The sequence below is a fragment of the Lepisosteus platostomus genome, chromosome 7 (genome assembly GCF_059453375.1).
Source record: "Lepisosteus platostomus isolate fLepPlt1 chromosome 7, fLepPlt1.hap1, whole genome shotgun sequence".
In the NCBI taxonomy this organism is placed as follows: Eukaryota; Metazoa; Chordata; class Actinopteri; order Semionotiformes; family Lepisosteidae; genus Lepisosteus; species Lepisosteus platostomus.
This window is the reverse complement of record NC_142617.1, coordinates 10,790,003-10,815,560: the sequence shown is the minus strand read 5'-3', so window position 1 is coordinate 10,815,560 and position 25,558 is coordinate 10,790,003. Positions and strand designations below refer to the sequence as shown.

Here is a 25,558-nt window from a genome sequence, read left to right as displayed (position 1 = left end):
GTAAACCCACTGTAAAGCCCTGTGTGCAGCATTAACGAACATATATATTTTAAAAGAATAAATCATGCTTAAACAAGACATTTACGTATGTGAACAAATATTGGAAGATTATATATTTCTGAGTAATGCACTGTGAACAGACACATTAAAAGATTATCAGTGACTTTAAGGGCTCTTTTACTAACGAGACTCCTGGTGAGATACACCAATCTATCACAATAAAGAGATGTGACAGTCCATGATACTTAGTTACAATCAGTTTGAAGAGCGGTGTCAGGCAACTTGTCAGTTCCCCATGGTTTTTTTTCCCTTTACCATGCTTGTATGACAGGGAATCACTTTATTCAAGCCCACCCAAGTACCGCCCTTACATTTGATCGCTTGCTCCCTGATTGGCTAAGATTCTCTGGGTGAGTAAATGTGAGCTCCCTCTTTACCAAACTCGGCTGGAGAGGTAACAGAACTCACAATTTTGCGGTGGGACCTCGTAAGAGGGTCGATAAGCTAAATCTCTTGCTAGGGAAGCATCAGCGAAGAAAAGAGTCTGCTTGTTTGCAAGTGCAGAGTTTTGTTTTTAATTGAAAGTGCATTTACAACACTTTAACATAGGAGATTTTATTGCACAGTATTTGCAAGCCCATTCTGCTGTAAGGTGTTTACTACAATCCACAAGCTCCTCATCTTCCAAAATTTTTGGATAGGCGCAAACAGCTGGCATCTGGAGTCTTCTGTGCCCATTGGATATACAGTAGCGAGGCAACATGCGTTGGATTTCGATTCTGGATATCGTTGTGTTTTCCTTGATCGTCTTTTCCCACCAGCTGGGATTAGCTCACGGTTTCGGAGACGAGGAAGAAGTACAGTGTGACCCAATCAGGATTTCCATGTGCCAGGATTTGGGATACAATGTGACAAAGATGCCCAATTTAGTTGGGAACGTGCTTCAGTCTGACGCGGAACTTCAACTGACTACCTTTACTCCCCTTATTCAGTACGGGTGTTCAAGTCAGTTAAAGGTTGGTGTGACCTCAAAATCTGTTTGCAATACTAACATCACCGTCTCTGTTTTAGCTGTGCTAGACAATTAATTGAAAACTTTCTTTGTCCCGCAGTTATTGCACAGCATTTCAAACTTACAAAAACAACAAAGAACAAGATACGAGAGGGTATTTTAAACAATCAAGATATTCTTTTTATTATGAGAATAAATATGACTATAATTTTATTTTATAGGTAGCAACACAGTTTATGCCCAGAACACACTCAGTGAAGTTTGCTTAATGACTCCTTCAAATTTTAATATCTTACACATGGGAAAATGGAGTTTATAAGGCTTGGATAAAGCAGAGTACTTACTCAAAGTGACCAGATATAATAGGAGATTATATTAAATAAAAGTGCTATTGAATAAGAATAGTCACTGTTGCAAATTCATTTTTTCCATTTCTTCTGTGCTAAGAAATAAATACATTCAGTTCCATCATCTGACCAGATCTTGCAGGTGGGTCATATTTAGGGTTTATTCTTTTTAGGAGCTCAATAGGATGCATATATATATATTCACCTTATAACACTGTTCTTTTGAAAACATTTGATCGTGTTATGCATTCTGCTTGTCCAGATCTATACAGTATTAGTCATAGAACTTGGTGAACATTTTATAGTCTTCTGTACTTGTAACGACGGCTAAACAAGTGCAAGTACTGTACTGTATATGACCGCAGTGAAAAGCCGACATTTCCTTTCTTCAGAAAAAGAACTTTCACAGATTACCTTTCATTTTTAAAATAAATTCAATATATAGTATGTTTAATAGTTTGGGCATATTGTAGCACAGTTTCTTTTTCTTATATTTTATCATATTTTATCTTGTGCGCACTAAAACATTTTGTTCATGTTTCCCCCCCCCGAAGTATTGAATAGTTTTTTTCTGAAATTTATTTTCTGAAACCTTAAGGATACAAATATAGCTTGTTTTAAGATAGTTTGTAAATATCAAATGTCTTTTACAGTTAGTTTTTATTAAGGAATAATACGCCCAGAAGTGGCAGTAGCCTGTTATTAATGCTATTTTATGTTTTCGAGTGTCCCAAAATCAAACCAGTATTTTCTTGTTGCATCATATGCTTTGAATTTCCTTTCCTTTCCTGAATCAGAAAAAAAATGTTCTTTCCAATTGTATAGTTCTCCCTCTAGTCAAGACAGATTATATGTGTATAATGTTATATAATTTACATTAACATCGACCCATTAAATGCATTGTGATGTATTTAACTAAATTAAAAAGCTTCACACCTCATATAATATGAAACAATCTTCTGCACAGGGCTATTGAGTGCACTTTAATGCTGATTTTCTTTTCTTTCTCTCCCATTTCTTATAGTTTTTCTTGTGCTCAGTCTATGTGCCCATGTGCACAGACAAGGTAAACATCCCCATCGGGCCCTGTGGAAGCATGTGCCTTTCAGTGAAGCGCAAATGTTTGCCTGTCTTAACTGAGTTTGGTTTTGTTTGGCCTGAGCCACTCAACTGCAGCCACTTTCCACCTCAGAATGACCAAAACCACATGTGCATGGAGGGCCCCGGAGATGAGGAACCCCCCTACCACACGATCAAAACCTTACAGCCCATGGAGGAGGAATGCCACAGTTTGGGAGCAAACCCGGACCAATATGTCTGGGTGAAAAGGAGCCTGAACTGCGTTTTAAAGTGCGGCTACGATGCTGGCCTCTACGGAAGGCAGGCCAAGGTATTCACAGATATCTGGATGGCAGCATGGGCCATCTTGTGCTTTGTGTCAACCACTTTCACTGTCCTGACATTCCTCATTGATTCCTCTAGGTTCTCCTACCCAGAGAGACCTATCATCTTTCTGAGCATGTGCTACAATATTTATAGCATTGCTTACATTGTGAGACTGACAGTAGGGAGGGAGAGGATATCCTGTGATTTTGAGGAGGCTGCAGAACCAGTGCTCATCCAAGAAGGGCTAAAAAACACAGGATGCGCCATCGTTTTCCTGCTCATGTACTTTTTTGGCATGGCAAGCTCCATCTGGTGGGTGATCCTCACTCTTACATGGTTCCTGGCTGCAGGTCTGAAGTGGGGACATGAAGCCATTGAGATGCACAGCTCCTACTTCCACATTGCAGCCTGGGCCATCCCAGCTGTAAAGACCATTGTCATTTTAATCATGAGGCTGGTTGACGCTGATGATCTGACTGGGCTGTGCTATGTTGGGAACCAACACATTGATGCCCTCACAGGTTTTGTGGTGGCACCCTTGTTCACCTACCTTGTGATAGGAACCCTGTTCATTGGTGCCGGCTTGGTAGCTCTCTTCAAAATCAGGTCAAACCTGCAGAAGGACGGAACTAAAACGGACAAACTTGAAAGGCTTATGGTCAAAATTGGAGTGTTCTCAGTTTTATACACAGTGCCAGCCACCTGCGTTATAGCTTGCTACTTCTATGAGATTTCCAGCTGGAGTGACTTCAAACACTCTGCAAGGAACTCCTATATGGCTGTGGAGATGTTAAAAATTTTCATGTCTCTTCTGGTGGGCATAACCTCAGGCATGTGGATCTGGTCTGCCAAGACATTGCATACATGGCAGAAATGCTCCAGCAGGCTGGTGAGCTCAGGGAGGACAAAACGGGACAAAAGGGCAGACAGCTGGATTAAGCCAGTAAAGGGAAATGAGACAGTGGTGTGAAAGCCGTGAGGCCAGGGACAGCCTTTTGTATAGGGCTCAAAAAAGCAATCTTTTAGCCTGATTAGGTTAAAACGTGGGTTGGCCCACTCTCATGTTGAATGAAGACAAAGACTAAGATGCAGAGGTCACTGCTCTGAAAAAGAAAATATCATGCTATATAAACTACAACTAGTAGAAGTCCAAGTTGATGCCCCTCATGATATTGTAGCCTTAATCTGTGAGGGAGGATGTTGACCCTTTTTGTGTAAGGGGACAAAATCGGAGTAGATTTCACAGGCTTTTCCTTCGTGCTGTCAGTTTTTTAATCTGCACATCAGGCTGTGAAAGACTGGTTTCTACATGTTTGTGAATGGCACTGTGCGGGCCATCAGTAACGTTTTCAGGGTTTTAACAGTGGATACCTGTAACAGTAAAGGAATCCTATTTATGTAGCAAGTTACAATGTATTTGATATGCATTTAAAATAAATTACACTGGACGTTTAACAGTGCAGATGTTATACAAATATATGGAGTGTACCTACACTGAAATGCACTACAAAGAGATTCTATTAGAGCTTGTTCTACAGACCCTGGGTTTATGCTTCAAACAAAAGTCAGATTCAATTAAATATTTGTGCTGCTTTATTAACTGTGGTATTTTTTAGGTCTACTGCAGCAATTATACAAGTTTCCGAAAGGGATTCCAGTTCAGTTCCAACATTTGTCCCTCACCAAAATGCAAAATGAAATAATAAAAAAGAGGACTAAGCACTTTTAATTTAATTATCACAATTTATCAGTGGTCATAAGTGGTCATTTTTTTTAATCCTATTGTGGTTTTGGGAAATGTGCATCGAACTTTAACATTTAATCTTTAAAAGCTTGTAATGTCTAACGGCCCCAAATGCCATTTTATACAACATATTTCTTTTTAGAATAGTCCTTTCATATCCTTAGGCACACACATGCAAAATGTGATCTTTCAGCTTTTCGTTGATACTCATTTCGTTATTCGGCACAAGATTTTCTCTTGATGTGGAGAAAATAATCGGTTGTCAGTATCTAAGCAGTGTACTGACTTTATCCTCAAGGAATGTTTATCATTTGACATACTGGGCGAAAATACAAGTTATGTATTATATCAAACCAAAACCATAATAGATAATGAATTTTTCTCAACAGAACATGATGCCAAGTTTTGAATTGTCCATTTAAGACATACTTTCAATGACTTTTTCAAAGCTGAAAGTAGGACAGTGTATTCAAAGTATAAAACAAAGTACTTTTCTCTTTTTCTTCAGAATGTGTATTATTTTCCTCAGATTTAAGGCACAACAGAAACATTTGGGTACATGCAGTACCTAGCCAAGTCAGCCAGGACACCACATAGTACTTTGAAATATTTTTTAAAACAACAGGTTCTTGTTTTTTAATGTATATTATGAAAATTCTAATTTATCTTTGTAAAAACACGTTTGTTATTTAAAAATGCTTTTGTATCAGAAGAAAGAAAATTAAACTTTTTGGTTTCCTAATCTCTGTGTCTTTTCTTACACTTTTGCCAGAATAAGTCTATGACACTGATTGATTTATAAATGTATTGAATTTATCATAATTTGAATATGCTTTGCTAGACATTTGTTGATTCACTTGTGTAATTCATTCACCAATGCAATAACTTGGTCACATTGTTAATTTGAAACACTTACACTAGACAGATCTAAGTTGGGACTATATCTGAATTTCTATTTTACCCAATCACAGTCTTGGGGTTGTAATTTTTACTGGGTTTTGTAGTTTGTGTTTGGTAGGCAAGATGATGTTTTGATTAATCCTGATGTTAGTTTATGTGAATAACTGAGCTGAGTGAATAACGGAGCGGAAATTAAGATGTGATGAAGCAATTTCTTCACGTCTCCAAGTGAACTGCTGTGTTCTGAGCTGCTAGTGCAGAATGGCTCCAGTGAATCATTCAGGTAGGTGGTGCCCTTCAGTGATGAATGGGAAGGGAATTGTTTTGTTGAAAAGCACTAAATAAATGCAAGTAATTACTATTACATGATAAGAAAAACCCACTCAAATCATTATAAGGTATCATTGTCAAGTCTTAATAAGGTAATTATGGACATATAAGCTAGAGCTTTCATACATTTCTCTGGAACATGAAATATTTGGATAGAAGCACTTAAAATGTTATAAACAGTATTTGCAGACATTTGAGACATACTGTACCTCTAAATAGGATTGTCCTTTTAACATGGATTTATGGCACATAATGGCTGGAACATATTACCAAGGTACAACTTGCCTTTTATTTGCTAAATCCCACAGGATGAAAAGAACTACAGTATAAATTTAAATGCAGGAAATTAAACCTACTTTCTGGCACAATTTTCAATCTCTGTGTATTTGTTCCACAAAGATTGAATTATTTTTAGCCACCTGTAAAGTAAAATGACACAATACCAACTAAAGGCAATTCTTAAATTGGTGTCTGGAAACGTGGAGAAAGTTTCTTCAAACATAAATGTTTTAAGATTTGTAAGCAGTTCCCTCATGTGGTGAGCAGCTACAACTGCATCATTGATTAGTTTCGTATCCCTGAATGTTGTTAAAATTAAAGTATTTGGTGCCCTCTTCTGGTACTTTTTTGTGAGCACAATAAAAAGCCAAATGTTTTGAAATCCCTTTGAGAAATTTAATGAAAACACTGAAGAAAATCTGTAGAATTGTCATAAGTTATAATACACTTGCATTTTAAACTGTTAGTACAATTGAAAACAGAAAAAGAAAATTAGGATTGTTAGACAAAATTCAGAACATTTGAGAACATAAAACCTACTAAATTCTATCAAAGGAAACAACCTGTTCGTTTGACGTTAAAAAAGTGCAGAGTGCCAGCAGAAAAGATAAAATCTAGCTAGCATATAAACTTAAAAACTGGCATATCCTTCACAAGAATAATACATTATTTCCAATAGGAAATTTGCATAAATTGGTTGAAATATTACACCATGTTGAATAAACATGAACTCTTGAGAACCTTGAATTTACAAAATGGGAAGACTAAATGATACTTTTGTTTTCACACTCATGTCCTCATTGTTGCAAACGGCACATTGTGAATCTTTTTTGTATTCTCCCTTTGTATACCACAAAAAACATCATTCTTCAGTAAGTGTCAGTATTCCACTTATCATATCATAAGCAGAGAGGTAAGCATTAGTTTTGCTTGAGGTAAAAAAAACTGCTTGTTTCTCTTCGGTTTTTACCTATGGTAAAAAATATAACAATCACAATCACTTTTCCAAAAAAGTGTCAATTTCTTAAAATTATAAGTATCAAGCTGCCATATGGTAAATGCACAGAGTTTCAGGTTTCCACTATTCCAGTAAGAACAATACTCTCATGTCTGTAAGAGAAAAGAAGAGATTAATTTAGAGTTTCAGACCCACTATAGTATCTTGAGTCCATCCTGACACAGAAACACAGATTAAGTTTTCCATAATGTACTTTCCCCTAAATTCTAAAAAACACAAAAAGATAAAAGATTACAGGAGCCACAGCAAATACAGCTATTCTTTGGGATCCCAGTCTTACTAACAGTTTTAAATATCCATTTTCTCTGATTCTAATAAACAGTGATATTTGAGGGAAATATATTGTATAGTGTGTTTGTGGACACAAGTGTGCAAAACAGATAATAGTAGTTTTGATTAACAACTATAGAAAATAAGTTTACTTACTCATTTCTGAGAGTATCCCCTTCCTGAAGGTGAACTGTTTAAAACAAAAACAAATGCATGAAATATTGAATCTGACTAAAGCAGTAGTGATAATCTAAATATCTTAGAAGAAGACTGTAGGCAAACAAAAAGCAAAGTAAAAGCAATGCTAATAACATATTATAACAATGAAATTAGATATTGATAATGGATATTGATATATTTCACAGTCTGTGTAGGCATGTGATCTGTACAAAGGTTCTATGTTTCTAAAGCAAGCTACCTATCCAGACCCTTGAAGCAGAGGCCTGCATTTCTTCAAGACATGGTTGAATGACACACGTGGATCAGAAAGCTAGTAGCAAACAACTGAGAAAACTAGTTTGAATGGCCTACTCTTAGTTATAATCTTTCTCATGTTCTGTTGATATGGTAGGAAGGGAAACAAATCATTATTTAATCTAAATCCCCCTTAATTGACTATCCTGACTATATTAAAAATTTCAAGATCACAATGTGAAAAAGAGTAAAGTCTCCTCCTTAGAGTTCTAAACTGCTGCATGGCATTATCATTTCTAAATGCACTGTACTCGCAAAGTGAACAAAAACATTCATCAACAGTAATAAAAAGGAGAAAAAGTAACATTTCAACAGTAAGGCCTTTTTGTGGTTCGTAGGAGAAAGAAGGAGTGAGCAGCAATTTGAAACCAAAGCTGTGTAAGACTGGGAAAAGAAAAAGGATGTGAAAATGGGTTGGGGATGTTAAAACGCTGACTAAACAGATGGAGATAGGCCCAACAAATGTGAAGGCAGAAATCTTATGCCCCTTACATACTACAGTATACTTGTTCATGGGATCCATCCACTGACGATATAGTAAAAATGACAATAATCTCCGTTTTGATCAACAATAAATTATATTGTTGAACATCTACAATTAACTCAATTCTCTTTCCAAAAATGCATAAACCCTACACCACAAGAAGTCCAATCGTGCTAATCTTTACCTACACAATTGCTCACATTTCCTCCTTTCTTGACAGCTTCATTAGATGACTCATTGATGGTCTTCCTTCATACATTAAGGACACTAACAATAGTGTATCTGTTGATATCTCATTTATTGCATCTCTCGCAAAAAAAAATGCCCTGGCATTTATGGTTTTCTCCCTGTGATACAATAATGAGTCTATGCAACTGTTTCAAGAAACATTTCAGAGCAGTGAATATCAGGGATCTCCAAGCTCATAGTTTCCCATTTGACCTTTACTAGCTATGATTACAGAGACCTCTCTGTTTGCCTTTACAAGGATTCAAAGACTTTAGAAAGACATAAGAAGCTAAAATTACTGGGTTCACCTCTTCCACACCTATTCAGTGATTGACTGGTGAGATTTGTGCTTTAATTACTCCTTTGCCTCAGTATTGTCTCTCCGTCATTCTCCACACACACACAAAAAAAGATCCACAATCAAAATATTGTCTTTTTCTTTTTAAATGCACTCTATTCCAGCTCCCCCTTTGAGTCTACTTTGCTTTCTATTCAAAATTATATTTATCTTATATCTAAATAAGCTATTGAGGACCAACTATATTTCAGGATTTACTATTCTACCTGGAAGTTTTAGAAAATAAAGCCATTAAGAATGATGGAGTAGAGATCACAGGAATAAATGAATAAAGAACACAGAAGGATGAAGGGGCAGGACGTTAGGTGATAACTCTGATATTATGTTTTCAGGGCTGTTTGTACAAGACTGTTAAGAGGGTTCACTGGGGAGGGTCTAGAATTTGCCAAAATATTGAAAAACAGAGTAAAGAGTCATGCTGTTTAACAGATGTCCTTTTGAATGTAGGCTCAGCTGATTTTCCAAAGAAGATGGAATTTCTTTTACATTAATTATGGAACCTGTGTAAATGTAATTTGGTGACTAGGAAAAGATGGAATAAACACTTTTATGATGACTTGACTCTTCTGCTTACCTTGTCTGTTTTTCATTTTATTTGCTAGCACAGTAATCAGTATAATTACGAAAAGGCCTATAAGTGCCACAGCAATATGCAGGGAGTTATCATCTGTGGGTGGATCTGGTGGATGTATTTTAACCATACCTGTAAAAAAAAGAAAAAGAAAAAATGGAAAACAGGAATTTCGTTTTGGGATTTTAGATTTATTAAAATATGATTTAGTTTTATTTGCTTGGCTATAACAACTTCAAATGTGAACATTTAAAAAGAAACATCAGAACTGCCACAAGTGAAAGGAGACCAACGGCTCATCATGGTCATTTGGTTCTACAGTATTTCACTACTGTCCCTTAGCCATCACTAATTGTACTGGGTAGCAAAATTTCCTTGAAACCATCACCTGGAAAGACACAGTTTCAAGCAGCAGCAAATTAAACCTAATCTACATGTATTTCGGATGACGGAGGATAGCAGGATACTTAGTAAAATCCAGAGTGAGCCTGGGCATGTGCAGACTCTGCACATAGAAGTGCTGGAATTAAATTCAGGACCCTGGAGCTTGGAGGCAGTAGTGTGGGTCACCTTGTCACCATTAAAACCCTTTTACTGATAGGAAAAAGTATATGCTTGACATGTTTATGCATAAATGAAAACACGATTGTACACGATTCTTCAATCTGGCCACCTAGCTATTGTTTTGCAAATACAGAGCCTTTTTTATTACCCAAAATAAGCCTCAGTGATCTGGACATGACACCTACTGATCCCTCAAGACTCAAAGCCAAGATCATCTTGCACCCAGCCTGTATGTTGGCGTAACGTTATCGTCATAAATACTCACAGGCTTCGTATTCTGGTGATGTCTCCTCTCCTACAGAGCAACTTACGTTGATGGGCCCAGAGGCGTTCACTGATATTGTGCTTGAAATGTTAAAAAGCCTAGTGACTGGATCCTCCCTGATGCTCTCATTTACTTTTTCCAAAGAGGATTCATTTCCGTGCAGATTCCATTTAATATTTGTCTGAGGATAACCTCCAGATGAAGAGCAAGTGATTTCAATGAGACAGCCAGCACCTGTATTGTTCCCACTGCTGTTCATTGGCACTGTCAGCACTGGTGTGCTGTAGTTCACTGGGGAGAGAAGAAAAAAGGAGCTGTTTTTGATGTGTGGCAAAGAAACAGATCAGTCCACGCAAACATTTTAAAATGTTGACATTTTTCAATGCTTTCCCTTACCATGCCAAAATAACTAATACATTTAAGTACGTTAAGTTCACATTTTTGTACATACAGAAAATAAAATGCCTGTTTTTGTGTTAATATGATCTCCTTCATTAAGACACCAGTATCCAGCATGTACAAGCCTAAACTGAAAAAACATTTCCTTTACTGCATTACAATTTCCCACAACAACCATGATATTTCAAGCAAAAGAGTACTGTAGATATCTACAATAAAATAGATGTATTTAACAAGAACAGAAAATGCATCAAAGAGCTTATAAAGCTAAAAGTATTGAAGAAAGTGGCATGGATACAAGGAAGAAATTCAATGCTAAGACATTCAATGGTATACTGTACTTACCAAGTACTGTCAACCAAAACTTGGATGACACTTGGACATCTGGATAATACATAATAATGCAGTCATACATTCCTTCATCTGTAATCCTTATGTCCCACAGATTAACAGTTTTGCTAAATTCATTTAGGGATGTGCGATTCCTGAAGACTGGACTTATTTGTTCTTTAGTGCTTCTTTCTTTATGGATTCCATTAACAAAGAGGGGATCTTCGTTCGCATACTTTTGCATGTATAAAAATTTAATTTCACTACCATTCTTCTGGGAAGTGCATGGTAAATCAATATTTCCGCCAACATATGCCATGATCTTATCTGGAATACATTTTGAAAAAGTGGTTTTGTTCATTCAAAAGGAAAAAGACTCAGAAACACAAAGGCAATACTTACTGCAATACAAAGAGCAGTTCAGTGTGACTGAAAGCGTTAACATTTCTATAGCAATATGGCTGTGGTACCTTAAAAATAACACCTCTGTGAAAATCACACCTATAGAATGTGTGCAGCTTTTGGTAATGTCAACACCATTCCAAGCCTTTGTGTGTATCTATTGTCCATCAGGAAGTTTCTTGAAATTTGAGGGAATTGTGTTTATATCGTGTAATAATTTAGGAAAAAACTAAACCTTTTACTGTATGTTTCCGAATAATGGAAAATTGATGAAAAAACTGAAGTTATTCACCTTGATTGCATATTGAAAATTAAAAAAAAGAACTGCAGTTTCATTTAAAAGGGTGACCTTTTGAAGATGGACTTGAGGAGGGGAACTGGACTGTTGTTCCTGCCACATGAACATGGGTATGTACAGTATAGCAGACACACTGAGGCTACTGTATGGTGGGTGGATTGTGTGTGGGAGGCTGCGTGGGTGGGAGTTATTCATTAAAGTGATGATGTCTATTGCATGACGAAAGGAAAACAAATTTCGATTTTATTTGGGCCTGGAGTGGGAGGGGGTTGAAGGGGAGACTATCCTTTGGTGCTGTCAGGTTCCCTTTTTCACTTCTGTGTTTCTGCTGTTGGTTTACTATTGTCCTTTTTACATACAAATAAATGCCTATCTTTACGAAATATGACTCACCACATTTAGTGAAAATTAACTGTTTTTAGTTTAAAAATTTGGCATGGACTCTGTTATTTGGCATGGTTGGATGTCTTGTTAACATACACATGCAGGACATATGACTAAAGCATTACTTTCTCTGGATTGTTTCTGATCCTTCCTAAGTATTTCATGTTTGAATGTATAGAATTATTGTATAGGATCTGATGAGAAATTGTATTGTTAACACATTCTATTCATACCGTTCAGAAAAAAAAGGCTTCACAAACTTGTGCCAACAGTTATTATATCTTGGGCTATGTGACATACAGTATTAGGCTTTGTGTGTATCTTGAGAGTTTTAAGAGAGTGCCAGAAGTAATTTTTTGTTTTACCTGAGCTTATTGACTGTAACAGAGGTATCAGGTATATAAATATACACCTAGGAAGAAACATAATAATGATTAGCTGTAAATTACTGGATAACAAGTACACTAATTTCTACTAATAACTTACGTTAAAAGAAATTAAGGCTATGAAAGAAATAGATTAAAAGAGTTTGCTCTGTATATAGTAAGCCTAAAGCGTGGATAAATCCAAAATTTAGACCTATCTGCCAATCGGGAAAAACAAATTGCTGTACTTAACAGAAGATTTCCATTGCTAGATGGAATGAAGAAATATCTGGTAATCCTAAAGCCACCACAAATTACGTTTATAAGCATGATCAGCACGTGGTTCAGTGTTTTAACTCTTACTTCAGAACAGAATCAAACATGTGCCATTCCCTTCTCCGTATAGAAAATGTAGAAATTCTTTCATAATTTAATATTTTACATCAGAATGTACTTTTAGCAATTAATTATTTGCTATTGTTAAGTGTGGTACAAAGGCTAGAAATAACCTGTAAAATTAATGAAGAAGGACTTACTATAAAATAAACCATAGTGGTGTGATGTGATGTACTGCATTGACCTTTTTGTGTTTTATTCCAATTCTATATCAGACTTGTATTAAACCCTTCGTGAGTACTGGCTCGTATATCATCATTAAATAATAATCCTATGATTTTCACTTCCATAAAGAAGAATGGATTTTATATTAAAGACTCACATGCACCCACCAAAAATACTGACTTTCACAAGTGTCGTAAGTAATTAGTTACTTACTTAGGAAACAAAGGTTTTATGTAGGCTCAATTGATAATGAAAATAAATATTCATGATGTTCTTGTGTGATATTCTGTGTTTTCATTAAACTTTACATTCCTGATTGATATTTTCTGTTATGAAAGGTCTATTCATTTTCAGTTAATCTTAGATTTATATCTGTGATACAGATAATTATGATTATGTAGTTTTTTTAAGCGGAGCTTCAAAAAAGCTTTAGATTTAAACATCGGAATGGAGCTAAACTGAGTTTGGTTTACTGGGTGGCAATGTTTACATATTTTATAGCAAAATACTGTAATGAAAAAAAATAACATTTACTTACAGAAAATAGAAAATCGTGGAGTCCTGAAAAATATAAATTCATGTAAATATAATTTATAAATGTGACCATGTGATACACTTAATTACCATAACATAATTATTTTACTCATTTATCATCTTCATGATTATACCTAAAAAATCTAAAATATTTGACTAGGAAATTCCCTTTTATGCATTTTTAATGAAACCAAAACTATTATTAAAATGAGTGCCAACTCACCCTTCTTCTTTTGGTAAAAGCAATGATTATAGGCATTAAGCTTTCCCACAAATAAAACTGTTATTCTTTAATCCAGAATGATAGACTGCCTGCTATGATATAAATTGGATAAAACAATGGAAATAGCACATATGCAGTCTACTACAATGTGTATCACATCATTTACAACACCATTTACTACAATGGACTTGTTTTCCCTACACAGACAGTTATGTGTAAAAAATATTTTGCATATCCAGTCATAACGGGGAATTAGTTTACCAGTAAATGTCCTGTTATCCCTTACTATAACTGCTGGATGATTTAAAGGTGTATCACTAAATTAGATTTAATATATTATTCATTCTTGTGGATTTCACAACTAACAGACAGTTAGAAGTTCATTTCTAAGAACTCTGATGTATTGGGGAGAAGTTATATTGCTTTTGATGTAGTCCTACTCCAGATTGATCATATCATTGATAACACGTACTGTAGGTTTTCCACATGTGAACAAAAGTGAGTTGCATAGCGTAATTGTTCCCAGACAATGTGTCGTTTAGAAAACAAAATCCACAAACAATTGCTTATTTGCATAATATGTCTATGTAAAACTAAGCTTAAACACCATAAAGCCTTTACAGGTTTAATGGCTTATTACTACAATGGTCAAGCTCTTACCTTCTGTATGTGCGCTGATAACTTGCTATACACCTGAAATTTACCTTCTTTTAGTTCCAAAAATGAAGCCCTGAATCATAGGATATTATACTTTCTGTTTTGTTTGTCAAAATGGTGTACTAATCTTCCAGAAAATATTTTATCTTGTAAGTCAGTCAGCACTTTCAAAATTCTGTCTTCAATCTCATTTTGAAACACCAGGTTTTAATTCTGTTTAAATTATACTAATAATTTTTGTTTATCTGTTGTGTTTCTGCTTTTGTCTTGTTCTTGCCTTGATTTGATGTGTTGTATTCTAATTTCATTATTTCATTATTCGTGTCACTCACATTATTATTGATTTCTACTGATTGTATGTTGTTATACTGTATATATTCACCACCACTCATGAAATAGGAAGATAAGAATATTAAAACACATCTTCTAGTACTCATTAGAAGATGTTATACCTCAGAAAAGTAAATCAATATTTCCTTTAAAACTGTACAAATAATCTGTATTAATAATATGTAACATAGCAGAAACTTAACAAAGCATCCACATTAAACTGCTATTTCATAACAATCACATAGAAACAAAACACTCACAAAAAGACAGACTGAAATAGTAAATATAAATTGTAAATTAATTTGTATAAGAAAACGTATTTCAACTGACTTCACTTTCAGAATAGATATTCAGAATTTCCTGAGGAACTCCTTTTCCACAGGAATCACAAAAAAAACAATTTAAGATATTTTAATGTGATTTTCCTCATAGACAATAAAATATAATCTAAGGATTACGTATTCATCTTAAAAACACAGCACGGCAAATGTAATTCCTGTGATTTCAAGCACCTGTTCCAACCCATCTGCCATTTACAGGTTTGCTCTCTTTCTTTTGTTTTAGGGTGTACTGTTGCCTTTTAAAGGCAAAAGACGGGACCAAGAGTGATAAAAACACAAGGAACACTTACTTTTTTGTTGTTCATTTCACTTCTTTAATCGTTCCTTCAGAAGCCAGAGATTTGTCATTTCCTTGGCTGCCCCAGGCATTTAGTTTTGGACTATCGTTTTTGAAATGTCTTTTCACATCAAGAACGACTATAGTATGACTGTGTTTATGAAGTTTGTCTGAGGGGACTTTTTCAGTTAATTCAGGAGGAAGTGAGATAACCCAGTAAGTGATATACTTTCAGTTTAAACCAGAATACAATAAACACCTTATCTATTACAGTATTATGTATATATCAGCTCCGTCTTGGTAACTTGGTAAATTAAGTAAGGTGCAGAGGATAGCAAATTCTGCAATAGAATGGATCTGGAGGTCTTGAAAGTTGAGTACCCCTTGTTTGAAAGATGGAATTATTTTAAAAAATAAGCCTTTTGTATTTATTATAAAATTGAAATCATCCAATATTTACTTCTACTTGAATGTTCGCCAGTCCCAAATTGGTTTCAACTTTGTCATATTAATCTTAGCACCACACAAAAAAATCAAATTTAACTAAATCTAGAGTCATATATTAAACAAACTGGTATCTCAGTACATTATTTTCCATCCTCTTCCTGAAGAGTGCAGGGTTGCTAGCTCCCAGAACATGTCTCAGGGGAAAAACAAAATCCTTGGCTGTATCCTTACAAGATTCCAACACCCAGGCGACTCGGCGACTCGGCACCTGTGAGCTGTAGATTAATAATGTTTTCCATCCGACTCTCCAGGAGTGTCATTTGTGGGGTTAATGACGGCTGCTTCCTGTTGGTGGTGTACCGTATGTCTTTGCTGCATCATTGCCAGTTTTGCTATGTCTTGCCACCAGAGCTCTTACACCTACATATTGCTTGTACAATGGCACCTGTAAATTTGGCAGCATTTTTGGGTAGCTCTGTAGGCCAGAGCATTTCCAACAAGCTCTCTTTCAATCTATCATGATTTACCATGATACCATGAATGGGATTGCATTTCTTTTTATGTGGCTCTATGACTTTTCTTCCATTCCTGTCATTTTTAGTGACTTTAAATGTTCACATGGTTCTACTGTTATATTCTCCAACCTCATCTCATTACTAGTTTGCACAAGTGGCTAGTAAATAACCTAATACTTTTGGTCATCCTAATTATCATATTTGTCTGTCCTAAAATAAGATTAGATGAGATCACTTTATTAGCCATATACAATTTCTTGCATTAGGAATTCATCTTTTCGCATACCCCAGCTTGCTCTCCATGAGACAGACACACAGACAGGGAGAGAAGCTTGGGCTCCGAGCGCAGGATCAGCCATTGTACAGTGCCCCTGGAGTAGTTGGGGTTAAGGGCTTTGCTCAGGGGCCTAACGGAGTAGGACTCCTCCTCTGGCCGCGGGATTTGAACTGGCAACCTTCCAGCCACAGGCACAGATTCTTAGCCACAGTGCCACCGCTCCGCCATGAAAAAATATTCAGGTCTGTATTGGACGGGAATCAAAGCTGGGCCTCCTGCATGGCAGGTGAGAATTCTACCACTGAACCCCCAATGCTACACGTAAAAGTAAACAAGCACACCCAACGTGGGGCGTGTAGACTTAAGAGTCTACAGTCCTATAAAGGAACATGGCTTCACTGAAAAACGTCCACATAACACAAAGTCTTGTCTTGATATACTTACAGTAGAGATAACCAGCTGAACCTCAAATTATGTGTAGGAATGTATATTGCTCTAAAAAAGTCCTGCAAAAAGACTAGTGCAAGATCATGCACTGTCTCAGAGTACAGTAATTCAGCTGTAAGACCTTGAAACTTGACTCTGAAACTCATAGGTAAACTGCACAGAAAAGTCAAGACAGTTTGGGCCTGGGCAGTACTGAGATAGGAGACCTCTGAAGACAGCCAGGTTACTGGGTAAGTGGTACTGGTGGAACAATAGTTGGCATAAATTCTTGAAGAGCAGAAATTCCAAGCCAAAGCCCACATACTGGAATGTGACAATAGGAGATGGCATCTTTTGGACCTTAAAATGAGGTCTTAAATTCATCTACTAAATATGAAATGATCTGGCTAAATTTCCATTTGAGTTTACACAGTCTAGCGTTTCTAAAGATTCCCCTTAATTTCTATCCTCTCTACCTGATCTACCATGTAGTGGGGATGCTGGTGCTTAATGAGTGCTGCCAATCACCAATTTCCAGATTATAAATCCGTTCAATGGTCACCTAATACAGTATGTCAAGCAGAAACAGGAGGAGCCTCCAGAACATTACTCATCTTCCACTTTTGAAGAAAGTAGCCTTATCGCTCATGCCTTGTGCATATTCTCTTGAAGGCTATACATTTGCAATCAGGGGATGTCAGCAATTTGTTGTAGGCTCGCCATTATTGTGGACAGTGAAGTTGGGTCTGTTCATGAATGTTTCCATCTCACATGGCCCAGAATTGGAATGGACATAATAGTAACCTCATGCTTTAAGCAGCATGTGTATAATCTTTATTTGCCAGATTATAAAGCAGATAGGTATTCTGCAAGAGAGAACCATTAGATTTTTTCTGATGTTACTTGATGTTACTTAGACTGGGCCAATACACTATATGAGTCCCATCCAAGTTGACTCCTAAGTATTTTGATGGGGTTCATAATAAAGGCATTTCCCCAGATGAAACATTAAACCATATATTGGCATGTTTGTTTACAAAATGCAGTCACAATTATGTTATGGAATTTGGGGTAAAGGTGCCAGGCCCAAAATCAACATTATGGTACAGTAGGTCCATGTCACTTGTGAGTGTCCTACTTGCTTCTTCTAATGTGGCTGCCTGTGTCAGTACTGCAATGCAAAATTAGTTACATTTCTGGGATGTGATTCATTGTAAATGCTGAAAAGGCTTAGTGTGAGTACCGACTCCTGTGACAGTCATTAGTAAGCACTGGTACTTGACTATTTTGGTTGTCAGGGTTAACTCTCCCTGTTTGTCTCTTAGAAAAAAGGGAGTGCTGGGGATTTTGAAATTTTGAATTTCTGATGTGTATGTGTACCATTTTACTAATTGAACTACAAATATAAAACATTTGTCACCCTTCTATTCAGGATTCCATGTCACCCACACTTAACCAGTCTCATTCACATCAGGAACACAACTGAGCTGTGTGTATTTACACACCAATAACAAGCATATAAAACATTTTTACAGAACATCATGCGTAGTTCAAAAGAGTACAAAATTTCAATATTGGCATTCACGCATGGTGTAGTCCTTTCGATTTTCACTTTAAGGCACATATCATATTCCTCACAAGAAAATTTTTTATGTACTTTTCTTTTTTGCTGCCAAATATATACAGTACAATACTATCTCAGTAACACAAACAATATAAATCATTGCCTCTTAAGTTACAGTTGCATAGAATTGGCTCTGAAACATTAACATTTTTGAGTTTGCTCAGATAAGTATCGTGTGCGGTTTTGCTTTTCCTCTAACTCAAGTTACTTCCAGATTTTTTTCACAAAGTCCTTCCTTCAACTAGCAGATAAGTTCATCCAGCCACAAGCAACATACTAACTAAAGTACCTTGCCTGCGCTGACAGATGAAGTGATACTAGACTCCAGAACGGCTGTTTAAGAACTTGAAAAAATTGTAGAAAAAAATAACCAGTTAAAATTCTCTTGGAAATCCCTCTGTTAGGAAGTTTGAGCATAAAGTAAATACATGTGTAGGAGTTGTGCTTAGGTCACTGCAATGTTCTAAATGAAAGGTTCATTTACAGTAAGTTAGTCTAAGAATATGATTTTTATAAACTGATTTTTAAGGGCTTTCCAGTATGCATTGTTGAAGGAGCTTTGCTCCCTTTTTATAATCTCAACGTCTGCATATATATTATAAATCATTTGGGCAGTTAGAAAAATACAGAAAATCCCATAATTTTAGATTAATTTCCATAAAAGTGTGCTACTAAAACAAAGATTAATCTTTTTTACTTAAATAACACAGTATCTATGAAGTCAGATTCTCATAATCTGAAGCGTAGGTGGTGAAGGTCTAGTTGAGAGTGAATAGGAAAGTTGGGATTCTATGGCAACTGCTAGATCCATCTGTTTTCCTTGTTTTTTTTAGACAAATCAAAATGAATCCCGGTGTGCTTTTAGTGCATGAAACACTGTGAGCACCTTAACCTCTATGGCCTTTTGCATACAGTCACTTACTTTTGGCACTACTTCTATTTTTGTAAGATGCGTATATCTCATTGTAAAAGGATACAGTATGCACCACCATCATTTTTTACTGTACATACGTGGCACCCATGCATACTTGTATTGCTATTAGTAAGCTTATTAATGCCACTTTAAAAAACATTGCATTTTATTACTGCATTTCATCTTCTTATGTCTTTGCAAATACAAAATGTTGTCTGGGTGGTTAGCACAAGAATGGCAAATGGTGTTACAATTTAACTATGTGTTAAGCGAGTTCTCAAAACACCTGGGGACAAATCTGCTCTTAGTTGGTGACGAATGATGAATTAAACTAAATGATTTGTCCCATGCCGTTAAGAACCAAACTTTCATCACTCAAAATGCTCTATATTTAAATTAGATTTAATCTGAGCAATTATCTTTGAAATATTTGCATGTGTTAGTTCACTACACATGCAACCCATGAAAAATCGCTAAATACTAAGCATTAAAAGTACAATGAAGCTGTTCTGAAACATTTATTTTGAAACACGGATCTAAATCTTATTCTAAAGGCTCTATGTTAGAAGAGACTATGTATATTCTAAACTATTTTAATGATAGTTGAGACTGTGTTTTATAGTAAGAGAAAATATTGAGCTTTATGCCAATGTTATATTTGGTACTGAAAAGGTTGTGCGTTTTGAACTTGGAAAGTACACGATGCCCTGAGTTAAATTTGGTGGTAGATGTTTGTGGCTTTTGTCCTTTTTTTTGTCCATGATCGTGGGAATGGAATAATGAATTCACACATTTACCAGAATATTTTGACATTACAACAATTATATGCCTCCTCCCTTCCTTCAGGAGGCTTAGGCTTTTTAAAGCAAAATACATTTGAATAAAATAAAAGCAACTTACTACCAAACTGAAAAATTCTACAGAAATAAATACAATATACTGTGTGCTATAAAACAACAGCTGAGTTGCACTTGTAACTCTTTTCATTGTACACCAATGGTACTATTTTATTATTTTAATAACAATAGTTGAAAAATTTATAAAATAATCATTTTCTTTAAATTTGGAATGCATTATCAGATCTTTTCTTTGAAATCTCTTATTTTCATTTTTAAACTTTCACGATGTGTTGCTTACAGTTGTATTTGTCAAATTTTCAACTTGGAAGTCATATTTATTCCTGTGTCTGATTTTTGGGATTCAAAATTCTGCTTCTCAGTTGTAACGCTTCCATTACCATTAGGTAAATGCAAGACTTGACACTAGGGTTGCCACCTCTGATATACAAAGCCATTATGTAAAAGAAAAAAGCATAAAGTCGTTATGAGCCTGTTGTAAAACTGTCTACATTCACTGCAACATTTCTTATCTGTATTTAAAATTTACTGGCTGTTGCTACAGACTGCACCCTTTTCTTAAAATAAATAAAAGTAGGCTTATGAAAACATACTTTAAATAATTATTTTAATATCTTAACCTTTTTGGTTTTTCGAGCTAACGTTTCATCATTATTTCTTTTGTCACTCATTTCTCCCTTTGTGTGCCGAATACAAGATAACATGCTTTGGCACAGTTAATTTTGTACAGTAATATAGGTGCCCATACGCTAACCAAATGAGTTAGCAAGACTGTATCGCTGGCAATTAATAGTATTAAATACTAATAAACTGTATATACTTAGTTTATTTGTGGAATGCTAAACTTAGTATCAGGTATCTGACATGTTCTGGGAAGCATTACAGATCTCCTGGGTGGCTACTTACTAGGAAGATAATTAGACAAATCATTAGAATTTAATTTTTGTTGTTTCTTAATAATAGACTAAAATATATTTTAATACATTGTGGCAACTGGGCCTAAGAAGAGACTTCAATTACAGGTGACCTATCTGTTATAGTTGCTGTACATTGTAGTAACCTAAAGGTCAAAGGTTGTCAGACCTCAGAACCGGAACAGCCGGTTGTCTGCCTTTCTTGCTAGTGAACTGAGTGTAAGCAAATAGACTGTGCTGCCGGCAGAGAATGTATGGCTTACTGTTCATTAAATTGCAATAAAGAGTGCTGAAGTTCATTTACTGTACTGTACGTGTGCTTATGGAAAGTTATAACACTGCCCCTAGTGACTGCCAAACAGCCTCTAATTATTGTAAATAAATGGGCATTCATTTTTTAATTGGCTAGATTGTAGTCAACAATTGACTGTTTTGGTGCTCACATACAGTAGGTGTCTTTAGTTGTGTTTGGTCAAATGGTGTGCACAATGGCGGATGGGGTTTTTCAGTGATTTTTCTTTTTTACAAGACTTAAAAAAGCCACTATATTTCACCATCGTTGTGGAGGTATTTTGTGTGTGCAGATTCATGGAATCACCTAGGGTACAGTCTGTCAAATATTTTCAAACATTTCTTTGGTTTATTTAAAACAATTTTTGAATATTGAAACAAATAATTGGTTTTTATTCCATCCCTTATAATTAAATCACACACATTGAAGAATTAGTACTTGACGAGGAATTAGTATTTTATGTTTTTTTTCAAATAAGACATCAAATACAACATTTTTTGGCTTAGGACAGATTTAGGGAATCCCCATCAGTCAGCCAGTGACATGAGCTATTCGGACAACTGATGTCTGATTCTATACCTCTGCCTGGTCTAAGATCAAGCACCCTTAATGATTTTCACTCACTGTGTTTTTTTATCTTCGTTTTGAAATGTTGAATTCATAAATGCAGCACAAGAAATGAGTGTTCTTGCTATTTAGCTGTCTCGTGCTTTTTTTTGCAAACGGAAACCCCTTGCAAGAGGAGGCTTTGGCAAAAATGAACAGTGGGAGCTTCTTTTTGGCAATAAAACATCAAGGTTTTCATTCTGGAACAGTATTAAAAGTGGCAAGCTTGGCTTGCAGATGTGACTTGGAAGACAAACTTTGAACACCCAAAGTGCTCAGCCATCTAAATTGTAAATTGCCAAATTGTTTTGAAGAGCATTTAGGGACTCCAATGTGATAGGGTGATTGAGTAAAAGGTTCTAAATGGCGTGTCTCTTTGTTTTTCAAAAGAGAGTAAAATACTTAACACAGTAGTTTGGTTTTTTGAGGGGAATTCCCTGTAAGGTGCCTGCACACAATGCCTTTAAATGTTCAGAAAACTGATGTTTTTTTTTAATAAAACAGGAAGTGGAACTGACATCAACATTTAATTTTAAAAGCACTGAATGGGCTCAATTCAGAAAGCTTACAGACACTTCATAAACTATAACTGTTTCCCCAAAGGGGTAATGTCTTATTCCCTGCATTAAAAATGCAGTCACAGCTGTTTGCCAAATGGGATACAAAAATGAACAAAATTGAAAAACAAAATAAATCAGGCTGTAGGTGCTGAAAATGAAAAATATTGGAAGCATTTTAAGAATTTTAAAACAAGCATTGCTTTTTTAAATTGTCCTTGTGATCTTTCAAAGTAGTTTAACCACAATTTAAAACTAGAATATTGAGACGATTAGTTACAGTAATTGATACTAAACTCACTTGTGGAGAAATTTCTACATGGCGTTTCCTACTTAACTTTGTGTTACTTTTTATTGCAGTTTACATGTTTTGCATTAATTTCCGTTATTGTATCCCTTTCTAAGTTTCCTGTCATTTCAGAAATAAAACCACTGTGTACTGTTTAACAAGAGCTAAAAGATATATTTCTGTCTACGGCCATTTCTTCTTTTCATTGCTTTATTCCTGTTAACCATTGTGTTTTTCGAGTGAAACCTAAACTGACTTATTATTAGCTATAACATGGTCAAATCGGCAAAAACAAGTTGTCAGGGAAAGTACCACAACAACTGTTGCCATGGCCTGTATCGAATGGAGATTATGAAATCCAAGGGAATTAAAAATATCAAAGTAAGCAAAATGACAGTGGTGGATTATACCAGCCCTAAAGAAACTGTGTCTCACGAGATCCAATTCAGCTATGTTTATATGGATTCTCTTTTGCTAAATAAAACGTATTCTATTTTCATATATGTAATATTTAGATATTAAACAATGTCCACAGATGACATCATTAGAACAGACAGAAGAATAGATTAAGAGCCTAGAGGTGGTTGTCTGTGGTGTTACAGCTCACGTATGGACCAGGCACATGGTTCCACCATGAGCATGTTTTCTAAGGGCATCAGTAATAACCGGTGAAGTGCAAAGAGTAACAGTACATGAAGGAAATAATTTTCTATAAATATGAGTCTTCACATTTATTTTTTATTTTACCAAAAATATTTTAAAAGGTGTCCAGACAGGTACATTTGTATACAGCATAAAGAATGTAACTCAAAGGACTGTTCAAACCAGATTCTATTTTACTGCAGACTATTGTGAGGCATTACTTCCTTCAGCATTACATTTGAAATTCATGAGATGAAATTTTGACATTAATATTGTAACCTAGAGCGCTATTCAGCATTTACCAGTTCACGCATGGCGAGAAGTTTTATATCAGACTAATGACAATTTATAGTCAAACAGCAAGGAGAGAATGAGAACTCTGAAGATGAACCTAGGTGTTCATTCCTTTTTTTTTAAACCTTTGAGCTTTTTGTGAGAAACAATGGGGGTTTACCATTTAAAATGGGTTTGAAATGTCAAAGAACAAACATGTAACCTAATTTTCTGAATCACAAAGTTTTACTTCCTTTTTTGTTAGAAAACAACGTAATTCACTCGTATGCTATGAAAAACGGGAATCTGGTAAATGCCCTAGGAAAATATTTTAAAATCTCAGCACAATACTTTATTTTTACATTTAAATGCTAATGTGTGCTTACAGGTGAACATACAAGTTATTTTTTATAATTTAGATATGAGCATGATAGTTTCATTACCATCCACTATGTTCTCATAATATTAGTAACGAAATGTCGAAGTTTGAGTTAAAGTAGCTCTTTTAAGTCAAATATTTAACAAGCTTTATCGCATTGAAAGCATCAAATCAAGATCTTTCCTCAAATACCTCCATGTACTTCCTTAAGACTTATTAGGATTGAATGCATATTGTTGAAAAATGTCTAGTTTACTTTGTGAAGATAATGATGGTTAATGAACCATTTCCAACAAAAAGGCACAGTACAAGTAATACATTCAACAATAGTTTTGTATATCAGTAGCTCTACAAATACAATGAAACACTTCTTGCTAATTTAATATTATAGTAGAAAATATAAAAAAACAAAGACAAACTTACGAAAATACTTAAGTATTTAAATGCAGTAACAAAGACCGATTCGATAATTATTTCAAAATTGGCAAACTAGCAATGTAACATGCTTAAACTGATGCATTATTAATTTTTAAATACACTATACAAAACAACATGTAAAGGGGAGTTAGGTAAGTCACCATTCAGTGAATGTGTTTTGTCTTTTTGTATATTAAGTCCGAAGCTGAGGAGCTCACTCGACTACGCATAAAAGTTCTCATACAGTAAGAAATTTAGGAAGCTCCTACTGAAACCACTGCGTACCAACTCCTTAAGGCGCCTCACGCTTTTTAAAAATCATTAAACGTAAATATTTAGACCAAGACACCCTCGGTGTTTAAGTTACGCCTTCTCTTTCATTAACTAGATTTTCCAATCATGTTAACAAGACTTACAATCGATCTCAAACGCCGACCAAACCACAAGCTACAAGGAAATACATGCGCAGACCCCTACAGGTTTTCGTCATCGTTCCTGTAGTTTGCAGATTTTTCCTTTGCAGACTACGCATGCTGACGCAGCTACCCACCTGTCTAATATTATGCCTGATTAAAAAAAACCAAAGCAAATCTGCAATTCTATTGTTAAGTCTGATTTTTGCTGCAATAAACAAACTTAAAAAGATAAAAACATACTGAATATCGATTCGTATATTTATTCAGTTTGATTTCTTAATTGCAGGGTCCTTCCCTGATTTAAGGGCTTTAGTCGCCCTCGGTATTAGCTTAGACGTAAAAGACTTGTATTCTCTAGCGTCTACGCAGTGAAAAGACTCTAA

The 25,558-nt window shown here is 35.5% G+C and overlaps 2 protein-coding genes across 3 annotated transcripts; one reads left to right on the top strand and one right to left on the bottom strand.

Annotated features, from left to right (window-relative positions):
* Positions 1-442: 442 nt before the first annotated feature.
* Positions 443-5,231, top strand: fzd4 (frizzled class receptor 4). Its single transcript, XM_088639215.1, has 2 exons — positions 443-1,016; positions 2,384-5,231. The coding sequence occupies exons 1-2, from the start codon at positions 762-764 to the stop codon at positions 3,713-3,715; spliced, it is 1,587 nt and encodes a 528-aa protein (XP_088495341.1). The 5' UTR covers positions 443-761; the 3' UTR covers positions 3,716-5,231.
* Positions 5,232-5,989: 758 nt separating this feature from the next.
* Positions 5,990-16,110, bottom strand: cd86 (CD86 molecule). 2 transcript variants are annotated; one of them, XM_088639217.1, is made up of 8 exons: positions 15,345-16,110; positions 13,508-13,530; positions 12,409-12,455; positions 10,975-11,286; positions 10,231-10,521; positions 9,405-9,533; positions 7,443-7,476; positions 5,990-7,108 (listed from the first exon to the last, which is right to left on the bottom strand). In XM_088639217.1, exons 1-8 carry the CDS (start codon positions 15,357-15,359, stop codon positions 7,069-7,071), a joined length of 891 nt encoding a protein of 296 aa, XP_088495343.1. In that variant the 5' UTR covers positions 15,360-16,110; the 3' UTR covers positions 5,990-7,068. The 2 variants fall into 2 exon arrangements, with proteins under 2 accessions (XP_088495343.1, XP_088495344.1); XM_088639218.1 differs by lacking the exons at positions 12,409-12,455; positions 13,508-13,530 and having other exon boundaries at positions 15,345-16,109.
* Positions 16,111-25,558: the final 9,448 nt, after the last annotated feature.

Excerpts from the sequence above, each read along its gene's own strand:
- fzd4 (XM_088639215.1), top strand. The coding sequence starts at position 762 with ATGCGTTGGATTTCGATTCTGGATATCGTTGTGTTTTCCTTGATCGTC. Across the intron at positions 1,017-2,383 it reads GGTGTTCAAGTCAGTTAAAG|TTTTTCTTGTGCTCAGTCTA; the intron begins GTTGGTGTGACC and ends CATTTCTTATAG.
- cd86 (XM_088639217.1), bottom strand. Across the intron at positions 12,456-13,507 it reads TCCACGATTTTCTATTTTCT|GTGTATATTTATATACCTGA; the intron begins GTAAGTAAATGT and ends GTTTCTTCCTAG. Across the intron at positions 10,522-10,974 it reads GTTTTGGTTGACAGTACTTG|TGAACTACAGCACACCAGTG; the intron begins GTAAGTACAGTA and ends TTCTCTCCCCAG.